This window comes from Lampetra planeri, chromosome 24, assembly GCF_965212315.1.
Source record: "Lampetra planeri chromosome 24, kcLamPlan1.2.h2, whole genome shotgun sequence".
NCBI lineage: Eukaryota > Metazoa > Chordata > Hyperoartia > Petromyzontiformes > Petromyzontidae > Lampetra > Lampetra planeri.
The window spans coordinates 9,292,091-9,318,974 of record NC_136130.1 but is presented as its reverse complement, the minus strand read 5'-3'; the positions used below and the strand labels follow the sequence as shown (position 1 = coordinate 9,318,974).

General features: G+C 48.9%; 3 protein-coding genes across 4 annotated transcripts in view; 2 read left to right on the top strand and 1 right to left on the bottom strand.

Moving 5' to 3' along the window:
- The window catches only part of LOC144726731 (KN motif and ankyrin repeat domains 1-like), a 77,788-nt gene extending 71,393 nt beyond the window's left edge, over nt 1-6,395 (top strand). Inside the window, exons 9-13 of the mRNA XM_078605576.1 lie at nt 21-240; nt 1,619-1,761; nt 2,371-2,571; nt 2,839-2,937; nt 3,440-6,395. Of these exons, the coding sequence (XP_078461702.1) occupies nt 21-240; nt 1,619-1,761; nt 2,371-2,571; nt 2,839-2,937; nt 3,440-3,502 (726 nt within the window). The 3' untranslated portion in view covers nt 3,503-6,395. The remainder of the gene's footprint in view (nt 1-20; nt 241-1,618; nt 1,762-2,370; nt 2,572-2,838; nt 2,938-3,439) is intronic.
- On the bottom strand, nt 5,721-11,001 carry NDUFA7 (NADH:ubiquinone oxidoreductase subunit A7). The gene is made up of 4 exons (XM_078605577.1): nt 10,875-11,001; nt 8,405-8,454; nt 7,543-7,692; nt 5,721-5,992 (listed from the first exon to the last, which is right to left on the bottom strand). The coding sequence occupies exons 1-4, from the start codon at nt 10,923-10,925 to the stop codon at nt 5,899-5,901; spliced, it is 345 nt and encodes a 114-aa protein (XP_078461703.1). The 5' UTR covers nt 10,926-11,001; the 3' UTR covers nt 5,721-5,898.
- A 2,107-nt stretch (nt 11,002-13,108) lies between these two features.
- On the top strand, nt 13,109-26,834 carry LOC144726727 (uncharacterized). 2 transcript variants are annotated; one of them, XM_078605570.1, is made up of 9 exons: nt 13,109-13,519; nt 14,129-14,268; nt 15,527-15,625; nt 17,225-17,356; nt 18,371-18,481; nt 20,295-20,360; nt 21,002-21,223; nt 22,389-23,387; nt 24,720-26,834. In XM_078605570.1, the coding sequence occupies exons 1-9, from the start codon at nt 13,465-13,467 to the stop codon at nt 24,720-24,722; spliced, it is 1,827 nt and encodes a 608-aa protein (XP_078461696.1). In that variant the 5' UTR covers nt 13,109-13,464; the 3' UTR covers nt 24,723-26,834. The 2 variants fall into 2 exon arrangements, with proteins under 2 accessions (XP_078461696.1, XP_078461697.1); XM_078605571.1 differs by having other exon boundaries at nt 13,115-13,519; nt 22,392-23,387.
- The last annotated feature ends 50 nt before the right edge of the window (nt 26,835-26,884 follow it).

Genomic DNA, 26,884 nt, shown 5'->3' with positions numbered 1-26,884 from the left:
GCGTGCGTGCGTGCGTGCAGCGCGCCAGCATGTCGGAGCTGCAGCACGAGTGGTTCCGCGTGTCGAGCCAGAAGGGGAGCGCGGCGACGCTCGTGGGCGGCCTCCTGGCCGAGCTGCGCCGCCTCTCCCCGCCCGTGCTGCGCCTCGTCGCCAACATGGCCGACGGCAACGGCAACACGGCGCTGCACTACAGCGTGTCGCACTCCAACTTCGCCATCGTGCAGATGCTGCTAGACACAGGTGGGCGGGGGGCGGGGGGCGACGGGGGTGGCTTGTGGGAGTGGCTGCCAACTGTTGGCCCGGTTGCCGTTATCTTCTGCTTATTTCGAGGCGAACCCTATTTTCAAACGCGAATTGGCTGAAGAGTGGTTGGAGAATTCACGGCGGTGACTCGCTGTAGGTTGCAGGGTCTCGCTTCAGTTGGTTCTTGTTTCGATGCCGATGCAATGAGCCCACCGTTGCTCGCCACCACAGTCGCGCGGCGTTTCAAAAGGAATTCGTTTAATGTTTAATAGCAGTCAGCTGTGGTTTTTACATCGGTCCTATTTAATTTGAATGTTAACGTTAAACACGGTTTGCAAAGCCTGAAATGTTCGAGAAAGATTGTCCACAGAGTAGGTCACATGACTTACTTGAGTGTGTTTTGTCGTACGCAGTAGAGCCACGGCTCATTCCGACTGGAAGGAACCCGAGAGACCGATGGTATTAGACGATGAGCCAACCTTAACTTGTGACCTTCGAGTTGGGTCAAAACACGTGGCATCAAAATGTTTGCAAGTGCTCATCGCGACGAGCAGTGGCGCCACCTGGCAGACAGAGTGTGCTATTGCACTTCATCTAAACCGTGAATGGGTGGTGGACGTGTGTTTGTTGAACTTCTTTCGCGCACCGTATGTAATCAACCGTGCTAATTGGAGGTGCAAGGAAGAAGCCTATCGAGGCTTCAGGTCAAGTCGCAGAGCTGTCAACCCCCTATCAGTGCCCTACCTTATTACAGACAAATTCAAACCTGATCAGTCACCCGTGCCCTTATAAATCTCAACGTTCACTATAAAGTCCCATCACAAGGAAGAAACACAAATAGACAAAAAAAATGTTGCCTGCATTGAAACGGCTGTACACTGTATGGACCTGAAAACGCAATTTCCCTGGACAAGAATACGGGTAAACCGTATGGGTTGACAGCTTTGCAATCGCACGAATACAGCGTGGTTAAGAAGTTAGCTGTGGCCGAGATTCATCCTCAGGTGTTGTAGCTACACTGTGGAAATGGAGCCGGCGTGTCATGCGGCTCGCCCCTCTCGGTTTGCAGTGTCGGCGAGTTTTATTTATCTTTCTCACTGTTGCTGGGTACAGGCCCAGCCGGTCACAAAAGCCAATCGGGCCGCCACCAAACGCCACTAGCGAGGGCATAACCGACGAGAGCGCATAACGCTTCTTGTACGTATGTCGAATTTCTTTCGCACACCGCACGTAACCGACCGCGCTAGTCGGGGGCGCGGGGCAAGGATGACGAGCTGAACACAAAAAAGCAGCTCGAAAAAGAAACGAGTTCTCAATCCAGGTTTAAAAATAGCACAGCTTCCTAATACTTTGACTGGCGCCTCCCCACGCCCAGGAGAGTGCAACGTGGACGCGCAGAACAAGGCCGGCTACACGGCCATCATGCTGGCGTCGCTCGCCGCCATCAACTCGGAGCGCGAGATGGCCGTCGTGCAGAAGCTGTTGAGCCTGGGCGACGTCAATGCTCGCGCCAGCCAGGTGAGAGTGCGTGCGCCCCCCTCCCCGATCCCGCCAGCGTGTTCGTTCACAGGCCGCGTGGCCGCGTTGTCGTTCGGCAGGTACGTTCGCGACCACGTCGCTCCTTGTGCCTTGGCAGGTAGTTTGTGGGGGCGCCGCGGTGGCGAGATGTTAACTACCTCGCCCTGGTATGCAGGAGTACTTGGGTTTGAGCCCGACCCAGACGCCTGCTGTATAAATGGAGTGTGCGTGTTTTCTCCACGTTGTCACGTGCATTTTTTTCTGGGTCCTCTGGATTTTCTCTCCAGTTAGAAACATGCGTTTAGACTATTTGGCTGCTATACATTTCCGTATAAGCCACTTTGTTGAGCTATCATTTGTGGCCAGGTCGCTTGTGAAAAAAATAGCTATATTGCTCAGCGGGCCTTACCTGGTAAAATAAAAAGTAGCAATAGTAAATAGTAAAATGTGAAGCGTCAAATTGGCTCGCGCGTAAGAACTGCATAGATCGTTGCGTTGTAGGCTCCGCAATTGCATTGACTGCTGGCGGAGGCCCTCCTGTACTCATGAATTGCTCATGGCTGTCTGACGATGATGACGACGTTCGTCGTGACGGCGATTGTGCCGCAGGCGGGCCAGACGGCGCTGATGCTGGCCGTGAGTCACGGTCGCAAGGACATGGTGCGCGCGCTGCTCGCGTGCGGTGCCGACGTCAACGTCCAGGACGACGACGGCTCGACAGCGCTCATGTGCGCCAGCGAGCACGGCCATGTGGACATCGTCCGCCTGCTGCTCGGCCAGGCGGGCTGCAACGCGGCCATCGCCGACAATGTGAGGCTCTCGCGAGGCCGCGGCCGTTTGGGCGGCTCTCTCTCTCTCTCTCCTCCCTCCTCCTCCACTCACTTGGGGGCGAACGTTAATACTCATCGTGAAATACGTGCCGTCTGCTTCACAGTGGATGTCAAAGATCCTATGGCATGTTGTTACAAAGAGTAGTGCCGGCGTCACATCCTCATCGTACGGTGTGTTTATGAAGCATGTTTATTACTCAACTTCTTCCTCCATCTCTGGACTCACCTGGGATGCGTTTGTGCTCAGGATGGAAGCACAGCGCTGTCGATAGCGCTCGAGGCCGGACACAACGACATAGCTGTGCTGCTCTACGCACATGTGAACTACGCGAAGCCACCCTCGCCCGTGAGTACACAAGCGGCTGACGCGCCGGTGCCCTCGCGGGGCACGCGGGTCGATTAGCAGATTTTGTGCAGGCTGTCGAGTGTGCGGGCGGTGCCATTGCACTGGCCGATCACAGGCGAGGCAGGCGGGGCAAAATTGGACTAGGGGGTTCAATTTAATTACTTGCAACCGGGCCCAGTGCCAATTACGTAATGCCACTGGCAGTGAGAGTGAGATGCTCTCCGGCGAAGTCATCGTGTTATGCCTAAACAAGTGCACTAATTTTCAGAGTGGGGGGGGGGGGACACTTTCGCTTATAAGACATCAGTGTGAGGGCCATCAAAGGTTTGAAAGCGGTGGGGGTTTGACAGAATGATGGGGGTGTTATCACTTTTTGTGTATTGTCGGGGGCCACAAGTCAGGAGCCGCACGAAAGGCCACCAGGTGTCGCCAGCGGCCCGCGGACCTTGCAATGAAGAACACTGCCCCAAGCTGATGTCAGAATTGTTTTTTTGTTTTACAGGGAACTCCTGTGCTGGGTCGTAAGATGCCCCAAAGCCCGACTCACAGGATAAAAGCGGAGTAGGCCTCTCCCGAGACGTGCCCTTAAGTTTCCTCCATAAAAATAGGCAGGGAGGCGTCGAGACCAAGATTACGCAAGTCCGCCTTCTCACGCGTCCACTCGTTCAGCAGTGTCCTCACGGCGACAAAACTTTTCGTAAAAGCTCCACGTGCCGGGAAAATCAAGAGGTGTCTCAAATGTGTATTTGAGGGAAGAGTGCCGATGTCTTTAAGCTATAACCCACCTTTTGCCGAGTAACAGGGCAACTAAATCAACAATCAGGTAGTGTTCACATGGATTTACAGCGATATGTTTTAAAAGTGCCTCTTCCCAATTTACTTGTCTTTTTATATCCTCACTTGGCGAATAATTGAACAACGCTGCAGTGCCTTACTCGGCTGCAATGTAAGTAGGTATGGACTTCTTTCGCACTATACGTAGCCAACCGTGCTAATCGGAGGTGTGGGGCATGTGCACAGTATTCCATAAAGGATTCAAGTTTCCAAGTACGAATTGAATTCCTCTTGATTAGTTTTAAAAAATTGATCACCGTAGGTTAGTCATGGTATGGCCGGAAACAGATAAGTTATATATTTTTGCATATCTTAGCAGGGCCCGGTGTCTTGCATTAAATGAGGCATTCTTCCTGACTCAATGCATTAGCATCACGCAAAGCCACAATGTACAAATGAATGAGCTGTGATTCTTCTTTGGGCTCAGGGATTCACGATTAACGTTTAGGAAAACTGGCAGTCGGGCGCTGTACACATACTAACATTCTATACGCTTTTATTCACAACACTAAAAGTATAAGAAATTTTAAACCGAGTCTGTCCAATGCCTCTAAATCCCTTAGTTGTCATTTGTTGTTTTGGTAAATGTTCAGGCTTGAAATTGGTAACTGCTAAAGCTGGATATTTCATGCACATCTGGTACTCAACGCATATGTCAAACACGCAAGCAACGCTTCTCGACAAATTACATTTCCATTACGTTATTGAACCAAAATGTCATTTTTTATTTTAGTGTATATTCACGGTTATAAATCTTTGTTGTACAGTTAAAAGTGTGGAAGGTCGGCGCATAAAAGCAATGTTGGTACCGTCTTTGAAAATGTATTCAAGCATTTGAACATGTACAGAAACCTACCCAAGCATGTTTTTTCCAATGTTAATGGGCTATTTTTACTGGCCCTTGCCCATGGTTACTTGTATTTTAAACCTTGAAGCAACCTTCTATATACGGTATGTAATCATTTATTTACGAGCATGTGATTGTACTGTCCTGCCAGCTTTTAGTGACTTAATATTTAACAAACCTTCAGCAACATTTCCACATTCGAGATGGTAATTACTAGGTATGATCATTAAACTACGGCCAACGGCCTTGTCTTGAAGTTGTAGATATGCCACTGTGAGGTGTTGCCATGTTAATAACTAAAGTGCCTTAGGCTACCAATTAATCCCGTAGCCATTCCTGTACATAAACGTTATTGCCATGGATAGTGGCGACTGTTTTCTGGAAGTGGCCCTCTGTGTAATTGTTCCCTTTTGAGAAGTATTTTATATACAAGTGTTTAAAATGTTTATGCAGATTAGGTGTTTAAATGCTACACTTGGCCATTATTACCACCATACGAAACCCCAGACTGTTGATGTGAAACCCAGCGTCAGTTGAAAACCTCATTCTTGCCAGTTGTATTCAAATAAATAAATTTTAACTTGTATATTGCCAGTTTTAGTAATGACTGTTACGAGTGAAATATCTAATCCATTGTTTTTCATGTACATTTAACTCTCGATTATCCGGGTCGTGGATTAACCGGGTCGAGGATTAACCGTGCTTTCAGACAAAATATATATTTTTACGTGCGCGCTGATTATCTGCTCCTCACACGTGACTCTGTGCCCAAGTGACCGCAAAAGATTACTTTAACAAACAATAAAAACGTATGACAAATTCTATGTCTTCACACCCCCCCCCCCTATTCTGTGGGTAAGTAAACGAAAAATGCAATTATCCTAACTTATGTGTTTTGTATTATCTGTGTGAAAGTTGACGATTAGTTTCAGAAAAACATGTTTGACTGTTTGAAATATCTTGCCACCCGAGGATATTGCAAATTGGTAAACAGCAACTTTAAGTGTGCCGGAGAATTTATTATTCTTATGAAAAAAAATGAAATTGTTCACACCCACACAATGAAGCCTACAAATAACTATAAATGTATTACAAAGACGAATATGTTCATGATAGATTTATTACATGTGCATGTTATACAGCAAGCACGTTTTATAACACATTGTCCAATGTAGGCACCGGAAACTTTAACTGCATTCTAGTACGATGCTTGGACACTTTTTAAAACGAAAACATTGAAACGAATGATTCTGGGTGGCATTGTACGTCACGTGCATTGTCTACAAGTATGGCTGGTCAGTTGATATTTTCCACACCGGTAGCTCTCCGGGTCTCACGGGTTTCTTCTCGACTTTTTCCACTGCCGACTCACCGCTGTAAACAGAGGACAACTCTGATATATAACACGTATGCAAGAGTTAGACGTCCGTGCACAAATGAAGGGCAGCAGGTGGGTATGGACACACTGCACATTTGAATGCCTCTAACAGAATAACACAGTCAAAATCAGCAGTGGTTTTCTACTCAATTGACTAAGGGGATATGCTCACCTCGTTTTCACAGCTCAGAGTGGTGGTGGAACTTCAACACTTCTATTTTCCATAGGACAGCAAATGTCGACTTCCTAATGTTTTCATGGCTGCACATAATAGCACGTTGAGCACTGACGGTACCTCTTAATAATCTGCCCTATTTAGGTATTCTGCAAATCTGAATTTGAAGCCGAATAATAATGTTTATATGTATCTTTTAATAAACTAGCAAATATGTCGCTTGCTGTCGTTGTTTTCCTCCATCTTTTGTCCATCTCCCAGTCTCTTAGGCAATGTGTTTGTCTCACTGTCAAGTCCAACTGGTTGGTCTCCCTCTATATTGTCTCTCCCTGGCCATGTGCTTATGAGGGTGGCTGTTGCCATTGCAGTGGGGGGAGCGGTAGTGTAGCGGTTCGCGTGCTGCCCTACGAAACCGGCGACCTGAGTTCGATGCCTGCTCACGGACAACACCAGTGACAATTATCTGGTGGTGTGTGGAGACAAAGGCAGTCGGGTGTGGTGATGGCCACCCACCCCCTCGAGTACCGTTCCGGCCTTCATAGGCCGGAACAGTACACAACCTAACAGCACTTGCCCCAACAGTCTTTTCAAGGCGAAAGAGGGATATTTGTATTTGTCTTGGTATTGCAGCTCTTGGGCTCCCTCTCTTTTTGTCACACCCCAACCACACATTGTGCTGATCATGTGATTACGCTGGCCTGCAGAGCTCAAAGATAATATCCAACTTGATTGTTGTTGCTCTATTGATGATGTGTAGGTCAAAGATAAAACGTTCCTGGCTACTTTCAACCTTTATCAATATTGCCACCTTGCGGATAACTCAGCAAAAGTGTGATTCGTCACGGACTATCACAAGCTGCTACCGATCTATACACCAAAAATGAAGTGACGAAGGAGTTACAAGCTGGGAATTCGTAGCTACTCTGAAACCCGTAATGTAGGCACGTATAAATTCAACGCTCCAGAAATATAAATGATCACAGTTTTACATCCTCATTCAATCCGACAATAGTTTATTTTTAAATCTTGCTTCTTCCATTTAATGTGTATTCTCAACTGGCCATCTGTTCACTCCATTTTCCTACATATAGAATGTCCAAATAATTTGCAAGAAAAATAAATAATCACTTACTGCACAATTGTGCATATATATGTAGTGAGTAAGCAAATATTTAAATGCGTAAATGCATGCATCGTTACATTCGTAAGTTATTCAACTGAAAATTATGCCTACCCTTTTTTCATCCAGTTCCCTCTTGCCTAAGGAATATCAGATCTCAGCGAGTACTCATCTGAATTATCAATAAGCCAATTGGATATGCCTGATTTGGCAGCCCTATCCTGTCATAGGTCTTCCAAGGGCTGCTTTACCTCTGTAGAGCGGTGCCAGCTTGCAGGGCTTTCTGCGATGACATGAGGACCGTTGGAGGGACGGTCAGTCTCCGGCCATCCCTAAGGCAGTAACTATTGTTGGCGAATTTGTGGCTGGGCCCCACTGGAAGTTTCGGGGGTGGCTGCGTCCTGAAACACAGCAACTTCTTGTAAAATAAACACAGTACCAGGATTCCGTGTAAAAAAATGTTTCCAGCAAAGTACAACATTGTAATGGGCCACTTCAAGGAAAGTTATGTCAAAGGTGCACAGATGAGATGATTTGTAAATTTGGTACAAGAGTAAGGCATGAGAGAGAACATCTACTTGAGTTTGCAAAAGCAGGGACATGAAGATAACGAAAATATAAAAAAAATGGTCTTGAAAATGGATATGGAGTCCAAAAGCAAATAAGAAATGACATTCACTTAATTCGTTAAAAAAAACCCTGATTCACATATTTGTCTTTAGAAAATGCAACATTACCAAAGGGAGAACAAAGCAAATTAAGACCGTTAACAGAAGCAACAAATAGATTACTAAGATTGTAATAATGCACTGAAAGTGGGGGGCAAAACACAATTTAAACAGAATGTTGAATACTGTGCTAGACGGCAATCACTCTGGACCAGTTAACTGATGCTCTGTTGAAATTAACAATCAAACTAAAGGTCTGGATTTTGCACAATTCTGAAAAAAGACTTTAGCCAGTATGTCCTTGTTGGGATTAAATGCGGAATTCACTGGCCCATTAATATTTTGACCAAACAGGCAAAATGGTGATGTGCCAAATTGTTGGTTATGACACATTTACATAAACAAATTCAGACAAAAGCATTCGCCAAAACAAGACAAGTCTCACCTTTTGGCTATTTCTGTATAACGCAGTTGTAACTTGCTTTGAAGGTCTTGCTGCAATGACACGAGCATAAAAACTCAGTTATGCATTTACCTTCATCGCCAAACAAGCCAACCGCGATGTGAATTTTGTGTTGCTAAATGCAATTAAAACGTTAACATGCCTACAACAACCATGTTCGGCTCTGTACCCAAAGTATGATGCAACTAAATACAAACAACTAGGGGGGGGGGGGAGTAGGGGGGTAAAACCCTATTTTGATGGATACATATAGAATTCACTGTGTAACAAAAACAGTTTTGTTCCTGGGTAGTAAGTGTTATTTCCTAATTGCTTATGCCTCAAAAGTACATAAAATGGCTATTATTTCCCACAAACTTTGCTTTTCGTGACCAGGACAGTTATATTTAGAAATGTACCTGTTTTCAATGAGGAAACGTGTGCATTTGTGTCTTTTTTCACATAAAGTCCTGATCACAAAAGCAAAGTTTGAGGGAGTCATTTTCTATACTTTTTAGGCATAAGCAATGGAAAAATAACACTTGGTACCCAGGAACAAAAATTATGTTGCATCGTGTATAATTAAATGCACGAGTTCATTTGGCATTTACGACATCCCTGCACAAAAATATAAAAGGTGAGGTTCACAGTATGGGGAAATGTTGCTATGTGTAACCTATATCGAGTACATTATTTGCCAAGGTAAAATAACAAATTTGGAACACGACCCCAAATGTCTACCTTTTGAAAATGACGTCACTGGATCTTTAATATCTCCAGTAAAGCAGATGTGTATTTTGCTGTTAAATAGACAGCATTAACCAGGCGGCCTGCCATATTCGAATCGCTAGAGAGGAACCACGCTACCCCTGGGCCATGTCATCACTGTGAACATCAAACACCGGCCACCTTCCAAAAACGTAAAAGATCGCAGGTTTCAAAGAGGGGGAAAAGTTCGACGATTGAGCACACTCGCAAAGAGAATGGAGCCTTACCTTGACATTGAGCCAACCAACCACACTCGTGCCAGGCCTCACACTGATCTGAACCAACTAGCTAACCAGCTACGAGTACCAGCAACTACCAATGACCTCAAGCCTTGCGTCTAACAAAACAAAAATCGACCATGGACACTTTGCACGAACCCTTTAAATTTGTTTACTTTTCAGGTATTGTGTTTGCAAGAGTCTCAATGCCGGCTTCATTCGCACTAACAACAATGCGTTCAAGAGTTGTATATTCGTGTGCGTGTCAAAGCGACTCCCTGATCGAACCGACGTGAAGCGGTGTTCATTTCCATTTACGATCCTGAGCCGGTGGTGGAAATCCCACGTTCCTAAGGCAGACGGCCGTAATCAGGCCACCAATGAAGGCCTATCATCCAAACCCTCATCACCTCTCACGATGTAGACATCTGTCGAGTGCTTTCACCGCAAGCTCTTTTCGTCGTTCCATCTACTCGGTGGACGTACTCTCGCACGAGTTTTCTGTTTTGACCGCCACTCTGACGTCTCAACCACCAGATATTGCCCCTTCCGGAGAAGTGCCCTAGCCAAGGCTCCGTATTTTGTTGGTTATCATCAATTATCCTGCGGGCGATTATCCGGCTGCTTCTAACATTATCCGGCGGTCCCAGGAGGATCCGGCGAAACAGGCAAACCGCTCTAAACGGTTGTAACCAGTCCGGCAATCGTCAAAGACATTAAGTTGTTGAAACAAGAGCGTAGTCGATACTACGTACGTACATCACCCATGCAGCCTTTGAGATTGGAGTGGTAAGTACGGTGCAGTAAATATAGTAACTTTTTACAGGATATTTATTTCCATTTGTATGTTTATTTATACCGTTTTCATATAGTAAACAAATGTTAAACACTAAACATGAACATGCACAACACCTTAAAATAATGTTGTGCAAAGAACGTGCCAAAATAAGCTATTTAAAAAAAAATCCCGGCGTTTTTTAAAGTCCAGCGGCCCTTTCTCCCGAAGCTGCCGAATAATCGACTATCTACTGATGATTGTTTAAGTTTCCAAGCGGTATTAAACGCGGTATACTGACACCTTGATGATAAACATGATGCGATAATCAGACGTGGCATTGACAAATCCAATAACGCCAATGTTATAGAACTACCTTGTTCTAACCGCTACCGTTATTACCTGCCATGTAAATTGCCACACGTCCTCGACACCACGTTCAAACACGCGACAGCAAACGTTAACCAACGCAGCTTTAAACAACAACAAAAACCTTCAACAGTAAACCAATAAACAGCGCCTACTCGCAGCAACTAGGTTACGCAGGCTTCGGCCTGGCGTCACCTTGACACCGCGATGGGGCATTGCGAGTTTAGAGCGCTGCGACAGCCCCGCACCGCGGCGTTTTATTGCCGATTTCCCCGTGCTGTGTGCCTGGTGTCTCGGCGAGGGGTTTATTAATTGTCGCTAATTTTGCTTAAATTGTAAATACCCCGCTTAGGAAGTTCCTCAGCCGCTGGATGATTCTGCTGGCGGTCGCCATGACGGTTGTGCGCGTCACGGGAGCGCGTGACGTCACGAGACACAACGATATATCGCGGTGACGTCAGGCGATATAACGATATATCGCGGTGACGTCAGACGATATCACGATATATCGCGGTGACGTCAGACGATATCACGATATATCGCAGTGACGTCAGGTGACATCACGATATATCGCAGATACGTCAGGTGACATCACGATATATCGCAGTGACGTCAGGCGATATCACGATATATCGTAGAATATGAGATTCACTATAATCGTATCGTCCGTTTTGCACAACGCTGTATCGTTATACTGTATCGTGAATGCTGTTGTTCGTTCATACCAAGAATGTTACATTCCTCGCCAAATGTTTATGGGGAACAAACGACGGTACTGTATATAGTAATCAGAGTTCACAATGCCACTTGGGGCGGTGGTGGCCCATACGCACGTGTGCGCTGTGAGTGTTCGTATTGTTGTTGGAAAGTTCTGACCCGGCCCCTCCTGACTGGACGCCTGTGGAAAAAAAAGAGATTTCAAAGCTCGTCGGATTCCTCTCCGTGTGATTACACATTCTGTATAATCCAGCACTGCTCATGTGGAGGCAGCGAGAGATTTGGTGGATCACGGGAATGTTGTGGACCTCCTTCCCCCCTGTTCCCTCGCCCTGGCTTGCCGGCAGAATGCAGCAGAGTCCATGTGGACTCCATCTGTTCCTTCTGTCGTCAATAGAGCAGTTGTAACGTCACTCAGGGGGGTGGGGGGGGGTTGAGGGGCACTTTCGCCGATAAATCATCATCAGTGTGAGGTCCGCCACACATTTGAAACCATTGTTGGGATTTACAGCAGCAGCAGCAGCATGATGATGATGAGGGTTGTTGTCACGTGTTGTCTATTGTCGGGGGGCCGCACGTCACGGGCCGCACTCAAGGCCACCAGGGGGCCTACAGTGGCCCGCTGGGCCTTGCAATGAAGAACGCTGGGATCGAGTGTTGCCCCCTCGCACACGCGGGAGTTTCTCTGGGATGCTCCGGTTTGACTCCTCCGACACGTAAAACAAAAAACCCCGCTCATTTAAATGTCAGAACTAATGGTCTGGTTTATCTATTTCGTTCCTACATTAATCGGTACGGTATTGGGCTGTTCCGGGGCTGGCAGGGCATGCTGCCAAGTGGTCGTGGAAACGAAGTAGCGAATCGTTAACACGGGGACGCGGTGGGGGGGAGGACGCGGTCCAGGTACGCGCTCACGTGAGGCCAGACCCACGTGCTGAGAGGCGAAGTTCGCTCGCGGCCGCGATAAAGCTGTGCGGGGGCTCAGGACGTCTGCTCCTCTGTCTCGTGATGCCGGGGTGCGGTTTGGGGGTCAAGAGGAAGAAAGGGGGGAGTGAGAGACGGGTTTGATAGGGCGGATGAACCAGGTATGGGGGGCACGCCTGTGCTCCAGTGCTTTGGAGGCAAGGGTTGGTGGATCACGTAGGGATTTGTGACAACTCCCGAACCCGCCAGGCAAGGGCATGAGCATCGATATTGATCAATATAATCGTTACATACGATTGAGCGGTGGCGTATTGGTGATCACACCGCGTTATAAAAACGTGGTCACCTTGGTTCTATTCCTGGCCATGACTTATCATGAGTGGCGAGCAGAATCTCAACGCGACTTGGCTCTCACGCCCTTCAGCAACTCTCACCGACCAGCGTCGCAACAATCTATGGTCAAACAAACCGCCGTGACCTACACGGCGTTGGTGGGGGGGGGGGGGGAGTCCGTCATTCAGCAGTGGATTTCCTAAGGTCTGTGGTTACTACATAGTCGTTACGTGCCTACCACAATCCCTCCTGCGCCACTGTAGCAATGGTTCACATTCATAGCCACGCGGCGGGAGGGGCTATTTTGGCCATTAAGGGAGGCTCTCCAAGCTGGAATATTCAGCATCTGTTTGTGTCGTGTTGTCAGGGAGAGATTAAATATCGTCGGTGTGCTGTTGAAAGGAATATAATCACCCCGTTCTCTAGGACCAGATTCACGCCTTGACCAAAGCAGGTGAAACGCATCGCCTTGTTTTTTTTGTTGAGGACAAAAAATCAAAGGGTTCGTTAACAAAACACGCATTCGAAATTTCCATCCTTTGACCGAGTGAGGCTTTCTTTGGTAAATAATTACCATCGTAATATATTTTCGCACACACACGCGCATACGTGCCGGGCTGTGTGCCTGTGTGTTTATTGGGCGTCATTCCCCTCCGGTCGCGTGGCATACGTACGCCGGCGAGACATCAAAGTCTCGTTTCCTTCGCCGTTCCGTCTCATTCTTCCCCATCCTTCTTCCAACCCCTCCTCTTCAATCACCTCCTCCTCCAGCTGCTGCTCCCTCCGTATTTTTTGTTGTTGAGACCCTGTCTCTCGCGCCAGCAAGGAGCGGCTCTCGCTTCGCTCTGCTTCTTCCGTTGAATCTTCCTCGGTTTCGTGGGTCGCCGCAGGAGGTGCTGCCGCTGTTGTTGTTGTTGGAGGCCAGTGACGGGAGAACGGAGGAGGAGGAGGTCACAGCCATGGCCGAGGAGACGCCCGAGATCAAGGACTCCTCTCGAAAGTCTAAAAAGAGAGGTGAAGGTGGTGGGGGGGGGGGCATCTTAGGGACGCTTGGAGCGCGCAGGGCACTGGGCTGAGTAAATTAGTCGTGGGTTCGATCCCGACCCTGACGCCTGTATTTTTGGAGTTTGCGTGTCTCTCTCTCCCTGTGGTCGAGTGGGGTTTTCTCCGGGTCCTCCGGTTTTTTCCCCTCCTCATTTAGAAACAACGTGCGTTTAGGGTATTTGGCTGCGATACATTTCCACATGAAAAGTCACTTCGTCGAGCCATCCATTGTGGCCAGGTCGTTTCTGAAAAAGAGCTATACAGCTCAGTGGGCCTTACCTGGCAAAATAAAAACAAGAGTTTAATTTTTAGTTTATGTTTGCTATGTATCTGAATTTTGCGTGTGTCTGTGTCGATGAACAATCATAATTGCCCTCATTGTAAAGTCTCAGATTCTTGAGCAGACTCATCGTGTGCATGTGCATTCGTGTACACGCGTTTGTTGTATGTATGTTTTTGAAATGTGCGTGGATGGGAGCGGTGGCGTCTGCGATTCGCGTTACGAATTTGTGCAGTTCGATGCCCGGCCGCGGGCAACATCAGTGGCCGATGCCTGAACCGGGTCGTGTCTCTCCGCAGGTAAAGACCGCAGCGAAGATGAGCTCACGCGTCTCTTCTCGGGAGACGGCGTGAGCTACCGAGCCAAGATCATCGGCTCTGACCCAGTGCCTGGTCCCTCCGGACACAAGATCTGCCAGGATGCCATGATGAAGCTCAAGGTACACGACCTCACCTCCCACACGAGCCAGCCAGCTCTTTCTCTCTCCCTCCTCCCTCTGCCCTGTCGACTCTGCCCTCGACCACCATCCATCTCCCCCGTGCATACCCCATTCCCCCTTGAGTGAGGACTCAGTGCGTGTGCAGTCAACGCCAGCACTGCCGTAACGTGGTTGTGGCCTGCACTACTCGTGGTTGTGGCCTGAACTACCCGTGGGTATGGCCTGCACTACCCATGGTTGTGGCCTGCACTACCCATGGTTGTGGCCTGCACTACCCATGGTTGTGGCCTGAACTGCCCGTGGTTGTTGCCCACACTACCCATGGTTGTGGCCTGCACTACCCATGGTTGTGGCCTGCACTACCCGTGGTTGTGGCCCACACTCCCTGCCGCCCCTCGAATGCCGTGTCGACCTTAATAGGTGTTCGCTAACTTGCCTCTACTGTCTGTGAGAAAAGACAGAAGGATGAGAACAGCGATGATATAAAAACTGTTGGTACTAACCCGATCATGAAATGTTGAAGATGATGAGAATTATTCGAATGCCTGTATTGATAACGATGACACTACTTCCGTGACTGAGAACATGTATATGTAAGCTGATGATACATCTTAAGATAACGATGGTAATGATTATGATGGTGTAAGCAATAATAATAATGGTATTGAACCTCCCACTGATGCTGGCGATGATGTACATTCCGATTCTGATATTTATACATATAATGCATATCACGATAATAATTATGTTACTGTTGATTCTGATACGTCTTCGATTTGTCATAAATCTGATAATGGCAATGATGCAATCTTTTACTGATTACGCTTATGACTTCCCAGTACAAAATCATCACGAACACCGTTGTGGAAAAATAAAAGTAAAACACTCAAATAGGCAGACAATAGGCCTTCTGGTCCCGATATCGAACAGTGAGGGGGTCCTTGCCTGTACCGTATATATCTGCCAGTTCACCACCACTGGTTCGAGTAAGCCTGACTGCTGATGAGACACTGAGTGTCGAAACCTGTCCAGTGTTTTCGTGTATTGAAAACCAATGCCTCTGAAATTATTACTATTATTACTATTATTATGATGCGCTCCAAGGAGTCTGTGCGGCCGATGGGAGGCGGATGGATAGGTATGGGAAGGGGGCGCATTGCCGGCTGATTTACTCTTGACGACGGCGGTGGTGATGATGATGATGGCGATACGGCGGTGGTGATGATGATGATGGCGATGACGACGACGCCCCTTGCAGGCAGTGGCGTCGGCCTCGCGTTCCCGGGGCCAGCACAAGCAGCGCGTGCTTCTCAGCGTCTCCTTCAAGGGCATCCGCATCTCTGATGAGAAGAGCGGAGTGCGTGCCTCACCCCCCCCCACACACACCACACAATTCGTCTGCTGCCGAAGCCCTATCCTGTATTCGTAATGCGTCCTGCACGGTATCCATGCCGCATCCTCAACGACCTACGGGGGCAGCTGACAGCCGGCAGTTTAGGGAATGATTAATTTTAAATGTTGTGATGAATGCAGTGGCTTGTATTATCAGCAGGGGTTACATGAACTCATTACATACATGGTACACATATACATTCCACCGTGCTCTCCTCGTCCCCCCACCAACAGCCGTCACGGCTAACATCAGTGCCAAGTTGTAGCATAACTCTTGTTCTGGAACTCCCCCGAGATCGACTCAGCTTTAACAATGAACACGGACACCAGACATAGATGGAGATCGTGTGCGTGTGTGTGTGTACATGCGTGTCGCATGTAACGTGCAGGGGCGGTGCAGCGAGTGTTGGGGCATCGCGCTCCATGCTCGGCCGTCGGAGTTTGATTCTTGGTCACAGCTAACATTAGTGGGCATCTCTGAAGGAGAGCTTTATAGCTCATCGGATTTCTCCATTCTAGATTTGAAGCTTTCGTGACTCTAAGGATTCATATTCTTAGGTTTTTTCGGTAAAGTCACGTAGGTAAAAAATTAAAATTAATAAAAGTAAAATAAAATAAAAATCACGACGTTTCGGAGGCAACACAAGCTTCCGTCTTCAGGTGGAACCGTCACAGCCACGACAGCTGTATCACGTAAATGAGAGATTACAAGAGCTACCACTCCGTATATATAATGGTTGAAGAGGGGAAGGGCCAAGTGCGGCACACTTTTTTTATTAATATGGTAAGGTGAGGCTTAAGACTAAGAATAGACTGTATAACAAAAGAATACGGATTTCTCCAGTATACATAAATATTTCGATTCTGATAGTGGCGAGTAATAGCTGAACCGTTTCGGAGCCCCCTCCCCCTCGATCGATTCAGCCTTAAAATATCGCCTGATGGGCGGTGTGTAAAACATCATTACTGGGGAGACAAAGGCGGACGGTATCGGTGCTGGTCACGCCACATCACCGCGTGGGCCGCGCCGGCTTCAGTGGGCGCTTACCAACAGCGCTCACAACCAGTGCCGGATTCAGCTCGTGCGGGGCCTGTAGCGTATGTTATAAAGGGGCCCTAAATAAAAAAACGTGAAAATTAAAACACGTAAATGTTTAACTTTCATCGTCAAGTTAATGCATTTTTTCATTTGCTATACAGCCAGATAGTACGACAAATCGCTAACCTTCGTTTATAAAAGTTGAAGGCAGTATAGTACTATAGTAATAGAGCAAGTGCAGAATCACTGAACTACATACATGGTACACATATACATTCCAGCTTGAAAGCATTTAGCGCGGGGCCCTTGAAAGTACGGGGCCCGCAGCATATGTAGCTACTTTAGCTACTCGGATAATCCGGCACCGCTCATAACAAACAAACAGTCTGTATGGCTCAACCGGGGACAATTGTCTCCGTGTGCTTGGGTGACCGCCGGCCCCTGGGCTCAGCAAGGAGCTCCCCGTTCCCGACTCCTGGTGGCGGGGTGGGGGGGTGACCACAAATGACCCCTTGACCCCCACAGACCACCGAGTACGAGCACCCAATTGGCTTCATCTCTTACATCGCCCGCGACGTCTCGGATCCGCGCGCCTTCGGCTACGTGTGCGGAGCGTCCGGAGCCCACTGCTTCTACGCCGTCAAAACTGTGCAGCAGGTGAGTGCTGGGGTGTGGGGGGGACCCCCCTACACCCCCCACCGCACCCCTAACCCTACAAAGTTTCCATCAGCTAATTAATGTAATTAATCTATCGTCTTGGTGTCTCGATCAATTTTCATTGATCCTCTGCCATTCACAAGTCAAGCGTCATATATACTCACCCAGTAGCATATCTTGAAAACTAGAGCCAATCAACAATTATAAGCATCATTTTCATTCTCAGTGACCCAGAATTAGTCAAGTTTGGATTACATTTATTTCGGAAGCATTTTGGCTGTAGACCGGTGTTATCGAGAGAGAGAGAGATTGTCAAAGTTGTGAAATTGAAAATCCCATGCGGGCTCGTAGCACAAAAGAGTGTGTGGACCACGTGTCATTATAGCAATTGCTATCGCCGGTAATCGCTAATCATCACCATCGTCATCATCCATTGTGTACCTTCATCAATCGGTGTAATGGGCGATCAGAAGCGATCCTTAATTATCAACATGTTAATAATTAGTTACATATCTTATTTATACATCAACATTGTACAATAGTGACTCATCATCGCTATGACCATCATCTTCAATCGATATTATAATCAGTCATCAAACGTTAATGATTACCACCATCAATTGTTATTCATTACCATCGTACTATTACTATCATTGTTTCTAGATTTGAAGCTTTCGTGACTGCAAGGATTCATACTCTTAGGTTTTTTCGGTAAAGTCACGTAAGTAAAACATAAAATTAAAAGTTAATAAAAGTAATAATGGAGATTTATTATTTTATTATATTATTTTATTTCCATTATTACTTTTATTAACTTTTAATTTTATTTTTTACCTACGTGACTTTACCGAAAAAACGTATCATTGTTACACATCGTGATATATTATAAACATCAGCATCAGCCCCTTCGCTTGCAGTATCACATCCCACGCCATTGCTGGCTCTTGATGGACGGGGCTGACTTGTTCCTTCCCCCTCGCTGCCCCTTGGCTGCCCCCCCCCCTCCCCATGCAGGCCGAGCCCCTGATCATGGACATTCACGACGTCTTCCAGCTGTTGGGCAGCAAGAAAGGGCAGCAGCCCCAGGTAGCCGGGGGAGACACGACCTCGCAACTCGACGAACAGGTGAATGCCCGGGAACATTCTTGGGATGGTGATGGCTCCGTGGGTTTGGGGCAGGGGGTCCCAGCCAAGGTGATGCTTGAACCCCACAATTACCCTCTTAAACCCCCCCCCCCCTATCTACCCACAACTCGCAATATCCTTCAATGCCACCGCTGTAGGCGTATCCGGGTTTACATTTGTAGGGTGCGTACATGCCTCACTGATTCAAAGCGCCGTTTATATCACGTCACAACTCGGCCAGTCTAACCAAGTGGTTAGCTGTCCCTGTGTGGCACAACATGGTATACGCAGCACTCGCCTACAAATGGGCATAATTATATCTGCCAGTTGGGAGGGAAGGGGGGGTTACTCCAAGGAGGTGCTGTGATCGGAATGGTGGCTCTCAAAATTCATTGTACGAGTCATAATTCTCATCGGGAGTCAACTTAGCCAGATAAAGTGGTCGCGCCACGGATAGACTCGATCCTCGGCTCTAATAATATGGAATTGTTACGACTGACTCACGGCTTGTATTGACTCTTGATATAATATCCTCACAGCGCATAGTTGCCTTAAAATACCATACACGTGAAAAGTACGTGTTTATAAATTAGCTTAAGCTTACAGATAACCCCAACCAGCTCCCTTCCCTGCTCATTTGCCATCGCCAAAACAGGAGGCAAACTTAGAACGAACGACAATCACAATGCCAGGGACCGCGCACTTGCTCTGCACATCAAAGTCCGGGGCGATGATCAAACGCGGCCGCGCGAGCACGTGACCTCGGCGTTAATCACTGACGCGTTCACGTGGGACGAGCACTCATATACGGGGGGGGAGGGGGCATACCAACAACGGTGAGCAAAGGAATGAATGCGTTTCTTGCGTTGTGGATACGCACTTCAGCAGTGTTCTTCACGAATTTTCAGAGGGTGGGGGGTGGGGGGGCGGTACTTTCGCCGATAAGACATCATCAGTGTGAGTGCCGGCACACATTTGAAACCGTTGTTGGGTTTGACAGCAGCGCGATGATGATGATGATGATGGGGGTGTTGTCACGTGTTGTCTATTGTCGGGGGCAGCACGCCACGGGCCGCTAGTGGCCCACGGGCCTTGCAATGAAGAACGCTCCACTACAGTCGAGATATGTACAGGCATGAACTTCTCACTGAGTATTTGGTGCGTGACCAGTACCCACACCCGTAGCAAGAGGCATGCTACTGGATGTGCTGAGCCGGGCTCGCAAATGCGTTGCGGGTTGCTGACCGGGTACTTACTCAGCTAAGATTAATCCCTGAGTGCATCTCTCTCTACCTCGTGGCCAAATTACTCGGAACGCGCACGATTTCGTCACGATGCAGAAGCGTAGCAGAGGTGAGCTTGGTTCGTGCTTGGTTGGATGAACAACCACCATGCATGAGAGCTGGTGGGCAACGCACGTGCTATACCACCATCTACAGACATAGCTGGCAGGTGGGGTTATCCATCCCTGCATGATCCACCAAACCCCAAATCGTGTTGTTCGATCACCGGCCACCACTTGAGCTTCTTTTGCGCCGTGCGTAGCCAACCGTGCTAATCGGAGGTGCGGGAACGGACAACGAAAAATTACGACGAGAGGCATTGACATCGGGGCGTCTGGAGAAACCGCCTAGCGTGCAGGGGGAGCCAATTCAAACACAGCTGTACAGAAGTGATAGCCATCAGACCCCATGGGCTGGCGTGTTGAGGCTGCGCTGTGTAATCGCCGTGGCATCTACAGCTGGATCAAAGTTTCAGTGCCATGCCTCGCTGGGCGCCTGTGTCAAAGTGCGTGCGTTGTGTTTTCTTGCAGAATAACTTTGAGCAAGTGGCTTTGTTTGGGGAGATCAGCACCTCCGTTGAGCCCCATTCTCCCATGGTACCACATCACCCTCCCTCCCCCCTCCCAGCCACTGGTTACACCAATTACATTGACAGGAGCCAACACCAGGACCAGGCACAACGCTAAGGGTGTAACGATGCATTGATTCGACAATATCGATTGTTAAGGTCACGGTACAGTCATCACATTGTGTGTAAGAACTGACGCTCTTCAATTTGTACATTTTACTTGTAATGAATTCGTATAACAGTAAAAAAAACGGGGACCGTAATTGAATAACCGTGGGAATCAATTTAACATTGCCTACTTTAATAGGCGCTCACTAAGGACGATCTAAGTTGTCTTGTGGTTGTTGTTGTTTGACTTGCATCCCACTGGGATATTTGCACAGGGTTGGTGTACTGTGATTTTTTCTGCAATATTTTGCTGTATTTTCTTGGATTTTCTGTTTGCACATAGTCATATTCTTAGGTTTTTTCTGTAAAGTCACGTAGGTAAAACATTAAAATTAATGAAAGTAAAATAAAACATATAGTCACTTTATTGATGTTTTCTTGTTCATGTTTTTGTTTTTTGTTTGTTGCGGTTGCACCCGATTCAAGAGCCGAATGGCTCACAGGGCTATACCTAATAAATTAACTTTGAACTTTGATCTCGATATGTCGTTGTGCACTCAGACCCCCGCTGAAGAAGGGTGGTCGAACCCAACCTGGGGGTCGCCGTGCAACATCCCAGTGCTCATCGGAGACCCCGCGAGACTCCGGAGTGAATGCGCCCCCGGGGGCCCTGGCTCAGTGGCTCACGCGGGAGGCAGCACGGCCGGGAATGTCACACTGTTTCTGGACGGGACGTGCGGAGGCGAGACCGACACAGACGACCCCGATCCTGCGTCAGTCCAGGTACAGGATCTCCTGGCTCCATGCGCCTTGAGGGTTCCAAGCAGTGGTAAGCCCGCCGTGGATTCAGGTCGAGGAAGGCTGAAAACTCCGTCTTGTGTGTGTTTCCCAGCCTCGGCTGTTGCGTGCAGAGAAATTAGTTGAGACAGTTGAATATGTGATGGCAGTGGCTATTTCATCAATGCATTCTCCAACAAGATGCAGCTCACGTGGTTTCCCAGGAGAACTGGTCTGGTGGGAGCCCAACACTGCTGAGCTATCATCGTCATCATTATTATCAATTGTAATGGAACATCATCATCATCAACACTATTGCCTGCAGTCTCACATTCAATGTCACTTCTGGCTCCCAGAAGAATGGATCTGGTTGGAGGCCAGCACTGGTGTAGCATCATCATCGCGGGCTGCCTCAGTCTTCCAATCAATTAATCCACCTGAACAAGGGACTTAAGACTGATGCAACCAGAGGCAGAGTTTGTTGTTTCTTCAAACTGAAACGAGGAGTGAACAATGGGTTCGTGTGAGGGTTCCTAGGGTCCCCAGCACCTTGGCCAGATGTCAGGCAAAACCATTGCTTAAATGTGCACATCATGTTTTTTTGCACGCGGTTTCTGGATATAATTATTCTGCATCGTCCACTTGAGATTTCATCTCCATGTAAATATATTCTCTGAGAAACATGCCTCTGTTGTGCGTCGTTGATCCGGATTAAGTGTGCATGGTCAGTGGGCCAGATACACGCCGTGACCAAATGGCCAAAACGCATCACCTTGCACATTTGTAATTGTCGGTGATGTACGGATTGGCGTATTTTTCGCAAACGAATCGGACATAAAGGAACATCAACCATCACCGAGCATTGGAATTATTTAAAAATGCTGCACCATCACAATTTGTTGGATCAATTGGTCTTCTTATGCACGCACCACCTCTGCTTTACAAGGCTGAAGATGACAAGGTAGCAGCTGTCTGCAGCATGCTATTACCTTCCTCTTACGTTCTTCTCAAGCAAATCCTTTACATCACCTTCTGCTGCATCTGATCATCAGATGCGTTCAGCTCAGGCGTATTGCACGTGTACTCGCATGTCCGGATGTTGAACTTCTTTCGCACCGTACACAGATAATCGTGCTAATCGAAGGTAATGTACTGTGTGCATGCGTGCTAGCAGGCCCTGGACAACATGGATATCTACGCAACCATCTCCAAGCCCTCCCAACCACAGGTGCAGCAGGGTGGCGATCCCTTCGCTCTTCCGCCGCTTTCCTTCGACGACAATTTCGCAGCCTCCGTGGGGCATGCATTGCCGGCGGCTTCGACGGGGCCACCCGGCGGTCCCGAGTCGGGCAGGGTCCCACTGAGCATCACGATTCCCGCACCTCGGGGAGCCGGGCTTCCTGTGTCGGCCACGGTGAGCAGCCCAGCTTCTCTGGCTGGAACTCCTCAAGCTGTGCCACCTTCAGGTGTACTAGGATTGCAGCAGCAGCAGCGACAACAGCAGCGGCAGCAGAAGCAGCAGACAGCGCCCTGGATGCCGCAGATGACCCAAGCAGCTGCTGTTCTGGCGAGCATGGCCAGTCAAGCGACCGCGCAGCAACACTCGGCGTCGTCGCAGGCCGCACGAGCCGACGTCTACAGGGAGGCGTTTGCAGGCCTCGAGCAGCCGGCGGCGCCTGTCTCTCAAGCGGCGTGGCCGTCGCCGGGTCAGGCCCCCCAGCCAGCGTGGCCCTCACCGGGTCAAACTGGCCAGCAAGCGTGGCCGTCGCCGGGTCAAACTGGGCAGCAAGCGTGGCCGTCGCCGGGTCAAACTGGGCAGCAAGCGTGGCCGTCGCCGGGTCAAACTGGGCAGCAAGCGTGGCCGTCGCCGGGTCAAACTGGCCAGCAAGCGTGGCCTTCACCGGCTCAAACTGGGCAGCAAGCGTGGCCGTCGCCGGGTCAGGCTGCCCAGCAAGCGTGGCCCTCTCCACACCAAGCATTTCAGCCAGAGTGGCCTCAAGACCAAGCCTTTCGGCCCGTGTGGCCATCCCAAGAGCAGGCCTTTCAGCAGCCCAGCTGGCCGGCCCACCACGTGGGGCCCGGCAGTTGCGGCGGCGGCGGCACCCAGCCATTCGGCGTGGGCACGACGCCGGAGCAGGAGCTGGAGCTGGCCCTGGGCGGGGAGCCCGTGGTAAGCGTCTTCCCTGTGGCCGCCCCCCAGCCGCAAGCCGCCCCCCAAGCCGGGCCCGCGCGGCCCCCCGCAAGTGCGGGGCCGGACCCGTTCAGCGGCCTCATGGGAGGTGTGCAGGCCGCCGCCAAGGTGCTCATCTTCTGAGGCTGTTCTCGTCTACACGTGTGACTCGACTGCCTCTTACTATTAGTTCTTTCGGTAAAGTCACGTAGGTAAAAAATGAAATTAAATTAATAAAAAATAATTCCATTTTTTTACCTACGTGACTTTACCGAAAGAACTAAGAGTACGAATCCTAGCAGTCACGAAAGCTTCAAATCTAGAATCGACTGCCTCTCCCTGTCAAGTGTCTATTGCGTCTTAGCTTCGTCTTTGGGCCTCGACACGCTACGCCCTCTAGCCCTGTTTAAAACAGAATAATTGTTCATATCAGAAACCTCGCCGCTTCATGCTCTGTGGATATGCACGCTTACTTGAATTCGGACAGCACCGTGAAATGTGGTGGTGTGATATGGTGGGCAGTAGAGGATGGTGCTAAATCCATTATTTTACTGTACTTCTATGCTCCCACATGTATGCTCCTTGTCTTCAATAACCCACAGTGACCAGCCCGATGAAGTATGGCCAAATAACCCCCCCCTACCCCACTCACAACCGCCACGACGGGGGAAGGGCCATGATCCAATAGTCGATTGGCAAACGGTGCAATGGGGATCGCGTGGCACCTCCAGCCACTAGAGGTCGCTACGTTAATCACAATTGTAAAAGAAAAAAATCGAATCGGACCACAACTGTCAATGGTGACAATTCACTCACTGGGAGTGGGGGGAGGGGTGAATTGTCACACCCATACGTATTAGATGGGGTGGTTATTACATCTCTGCTTATTAGTTGTGTGTCTATATATGCGAATGCAAATGCGGTAGTGTAGCGGTTAGCGCACTGCGCTACAAACACGGCCACCCGGGTTCGATTCCCGCTCACGGTCAATACCAATGACGATTATCTAAACGATTCCTGGGCTTACTCCCCTAGGTCGACTCAGCCTCAAATGAGTATCTGCTCCGGTGTGTAAGCATCGCCACTAGGGAGACAAAGGCGGCCGGGCGTGGTACTGGTCACCCTTCCCTTCGTGTGCTGTGCCGGCCTTGATAGGGGCTCGCTAACAGCACTTGCCCCAACAGTCTGTTCGAGGCTCTTCGGAGAGATCTTTGTTTTTGTCTTTTGCGTACGCCGTGCCGGCCTGAGTCAGGGTGCTCACGAACGCCCCTTGCGATGCAGTCTCCAAGGTTAACCGGAGGATCTTTGTCTTTGTGCGTGCGTGTGTTGCAGTGAGTGGCCACCCTTTGGATATGGAGTGAGCATCGCGGCGTGACCACGCGCGTACAACTTCTCTCCGTTCTCGCGAACACCTTCCCCACACACCTGTACTGCTCGGCCCTGGATTGAGACCAACCATCGCTCCCTCGGCGTGTTTCCAACATGATGCGTTCATCTTCGCCGGCCAAATACACAAACATGTCTGACGATTGCTGAACACGGCACGTGAACTCTCTAAATGTCCACCGGTGCCCTCTCCAAGTCGCGCGGTACAAGATCTTTGGTAATTGGATTCAGGCTCTGGAGGCAAAGCCCCTTCCACACAATAAAGCCGCCACAAACTTTCGAGGCAAGTGCTGTTCACACGGGGGGGCGGGATGCCAGCAACCGCTCCCGGCCGCCTTTGTCTCCCCCGTGGAAAACCAAGACCACCACCGTCACCAGCAGCATCACTCCCACGTAACTATGGAAACACACGTTCACACCTACACGCACGCAAACCAACATCTCCCCGTTTAAATCAGCTCTCTCTCTCTCTGTTTCACGTGGGAAGTGTTTGTTTAGCATCTGACGCGCGAAGCGTGGAAAGACTTCCGTTTATGTTTGGATGGAAAATATTGGTCAATGTTGAGAAGGTGGGCCGTTGTTAGCGGCGAGTGAAGGAGTCAGAAAATCTTGCTTTCGATTTCCACAGATGTTCAGACCCTTGACTTTGTACGCTATGTTACCTGTACCAGTGATACAGTGCCAATCCACGATGACAAATGCACTTACACAAATCCAGATTTGCACGTGAAAATTGTACTTAGATTAGTCAATAGATTGAAAACTCATTTCTTTCGAACTGCTTTTTGTGTTTAGTTTGTTGTCCTTCCCCCCGCACCTCCGATTCAGCACGGTTGGCTACGTACGGTGCGAAAGAAGTTCAACAACACGCATTCGGCACATGCAGCGTACATCAACTTTGTCTCGTTTTGCGCAACTGTCAGTACATTTTAACACGTGTGGGTTCAGAATAAACTTCTTGGTAAATGATAAGTTCCTGTATTTTACGTAAAAAAAGCTAACAACAATAATAAAATACTTTAATAATATGAAATCATCATAGCGTTCGACTGTTGCCATGTCACTGTCGTGTATCACCTGCATTGTAAACTTCCGCGGAGCGGTGGTGCATTGGTTGGTGCACTAACCACTGAACCAGCCTTTCTGAGTGCGACTCCTGGCGACGGCTGACGTCATTGCCGAGATGTGAACGGTGGGTCCGCGGATCTGCTGTTCCCCTCTTTGTACCGGGCACGTGTTGAATGGAAGGGTGGAAAACGAGATGTAAAAAAAATAATATGCATTGTTGTGTCAGCGATTCGGAGACAGGGGTTTCCAGGAGGCACCTTCTTCTTTCTGAACACATCCACACTTCACAGGTTCGCCCTCGCACTCTCCCGAGTGGTCTAGCCTCACCTAAACACAACCCTCACCGTGTAACACCGACGGGGCTAACCGAGACAGCCAACAACTGTCCAGCGGCGCAACATCTCGCGAAGACGGCAGCGACGAAGGTGACAACAGCGACGACGAGACGAGTCCGCTCCCAGATACGGCAGCCCCGAGCTCCCGCTCTCAGCTGCTTTTATGCTACCCAGCGCGGCCTGGCTCCGCCCTGACCACGCCTCCCTTCTCGAACCCACTAGCAGGTTCCTTGGGCTTCCAGACGGGTTCTTACACAACCCTTGCCCCAGTTCCTCTGCCCTGCCGACACACAGCCGTGTATATGTTCACCGGCGTGTTTACCATTTGTCCACTGCAGTTGCCGCTGCTGGACAGCAGACGGCGCGATTACACTACAGTATAAAAAAATGACATGTATATAAAAAAAACATGTATTAAGAAAAACGATACGTTTAAAAAACGATGTGTATAAAAATACACATCATTGGCGAGTGATCTCTGAACCGGTCCTGCCCCAGATCCTCTCATCAATTCGCACTGACCCGAGCAGTGAAGTATGGTCGAACAGCCGTGATGGACTGACAGTGCGTGTGGGGAGGAGATCTTCATCCAGTGGTGTATTGGACAAAGGGCTGTCAATAAATGCCGATGTTGGACTTGTTTCCCGCTGCTCTGTTACGTCAGACTGTGTATTATACTCGTATATTATCGTAATACCATCATTATCA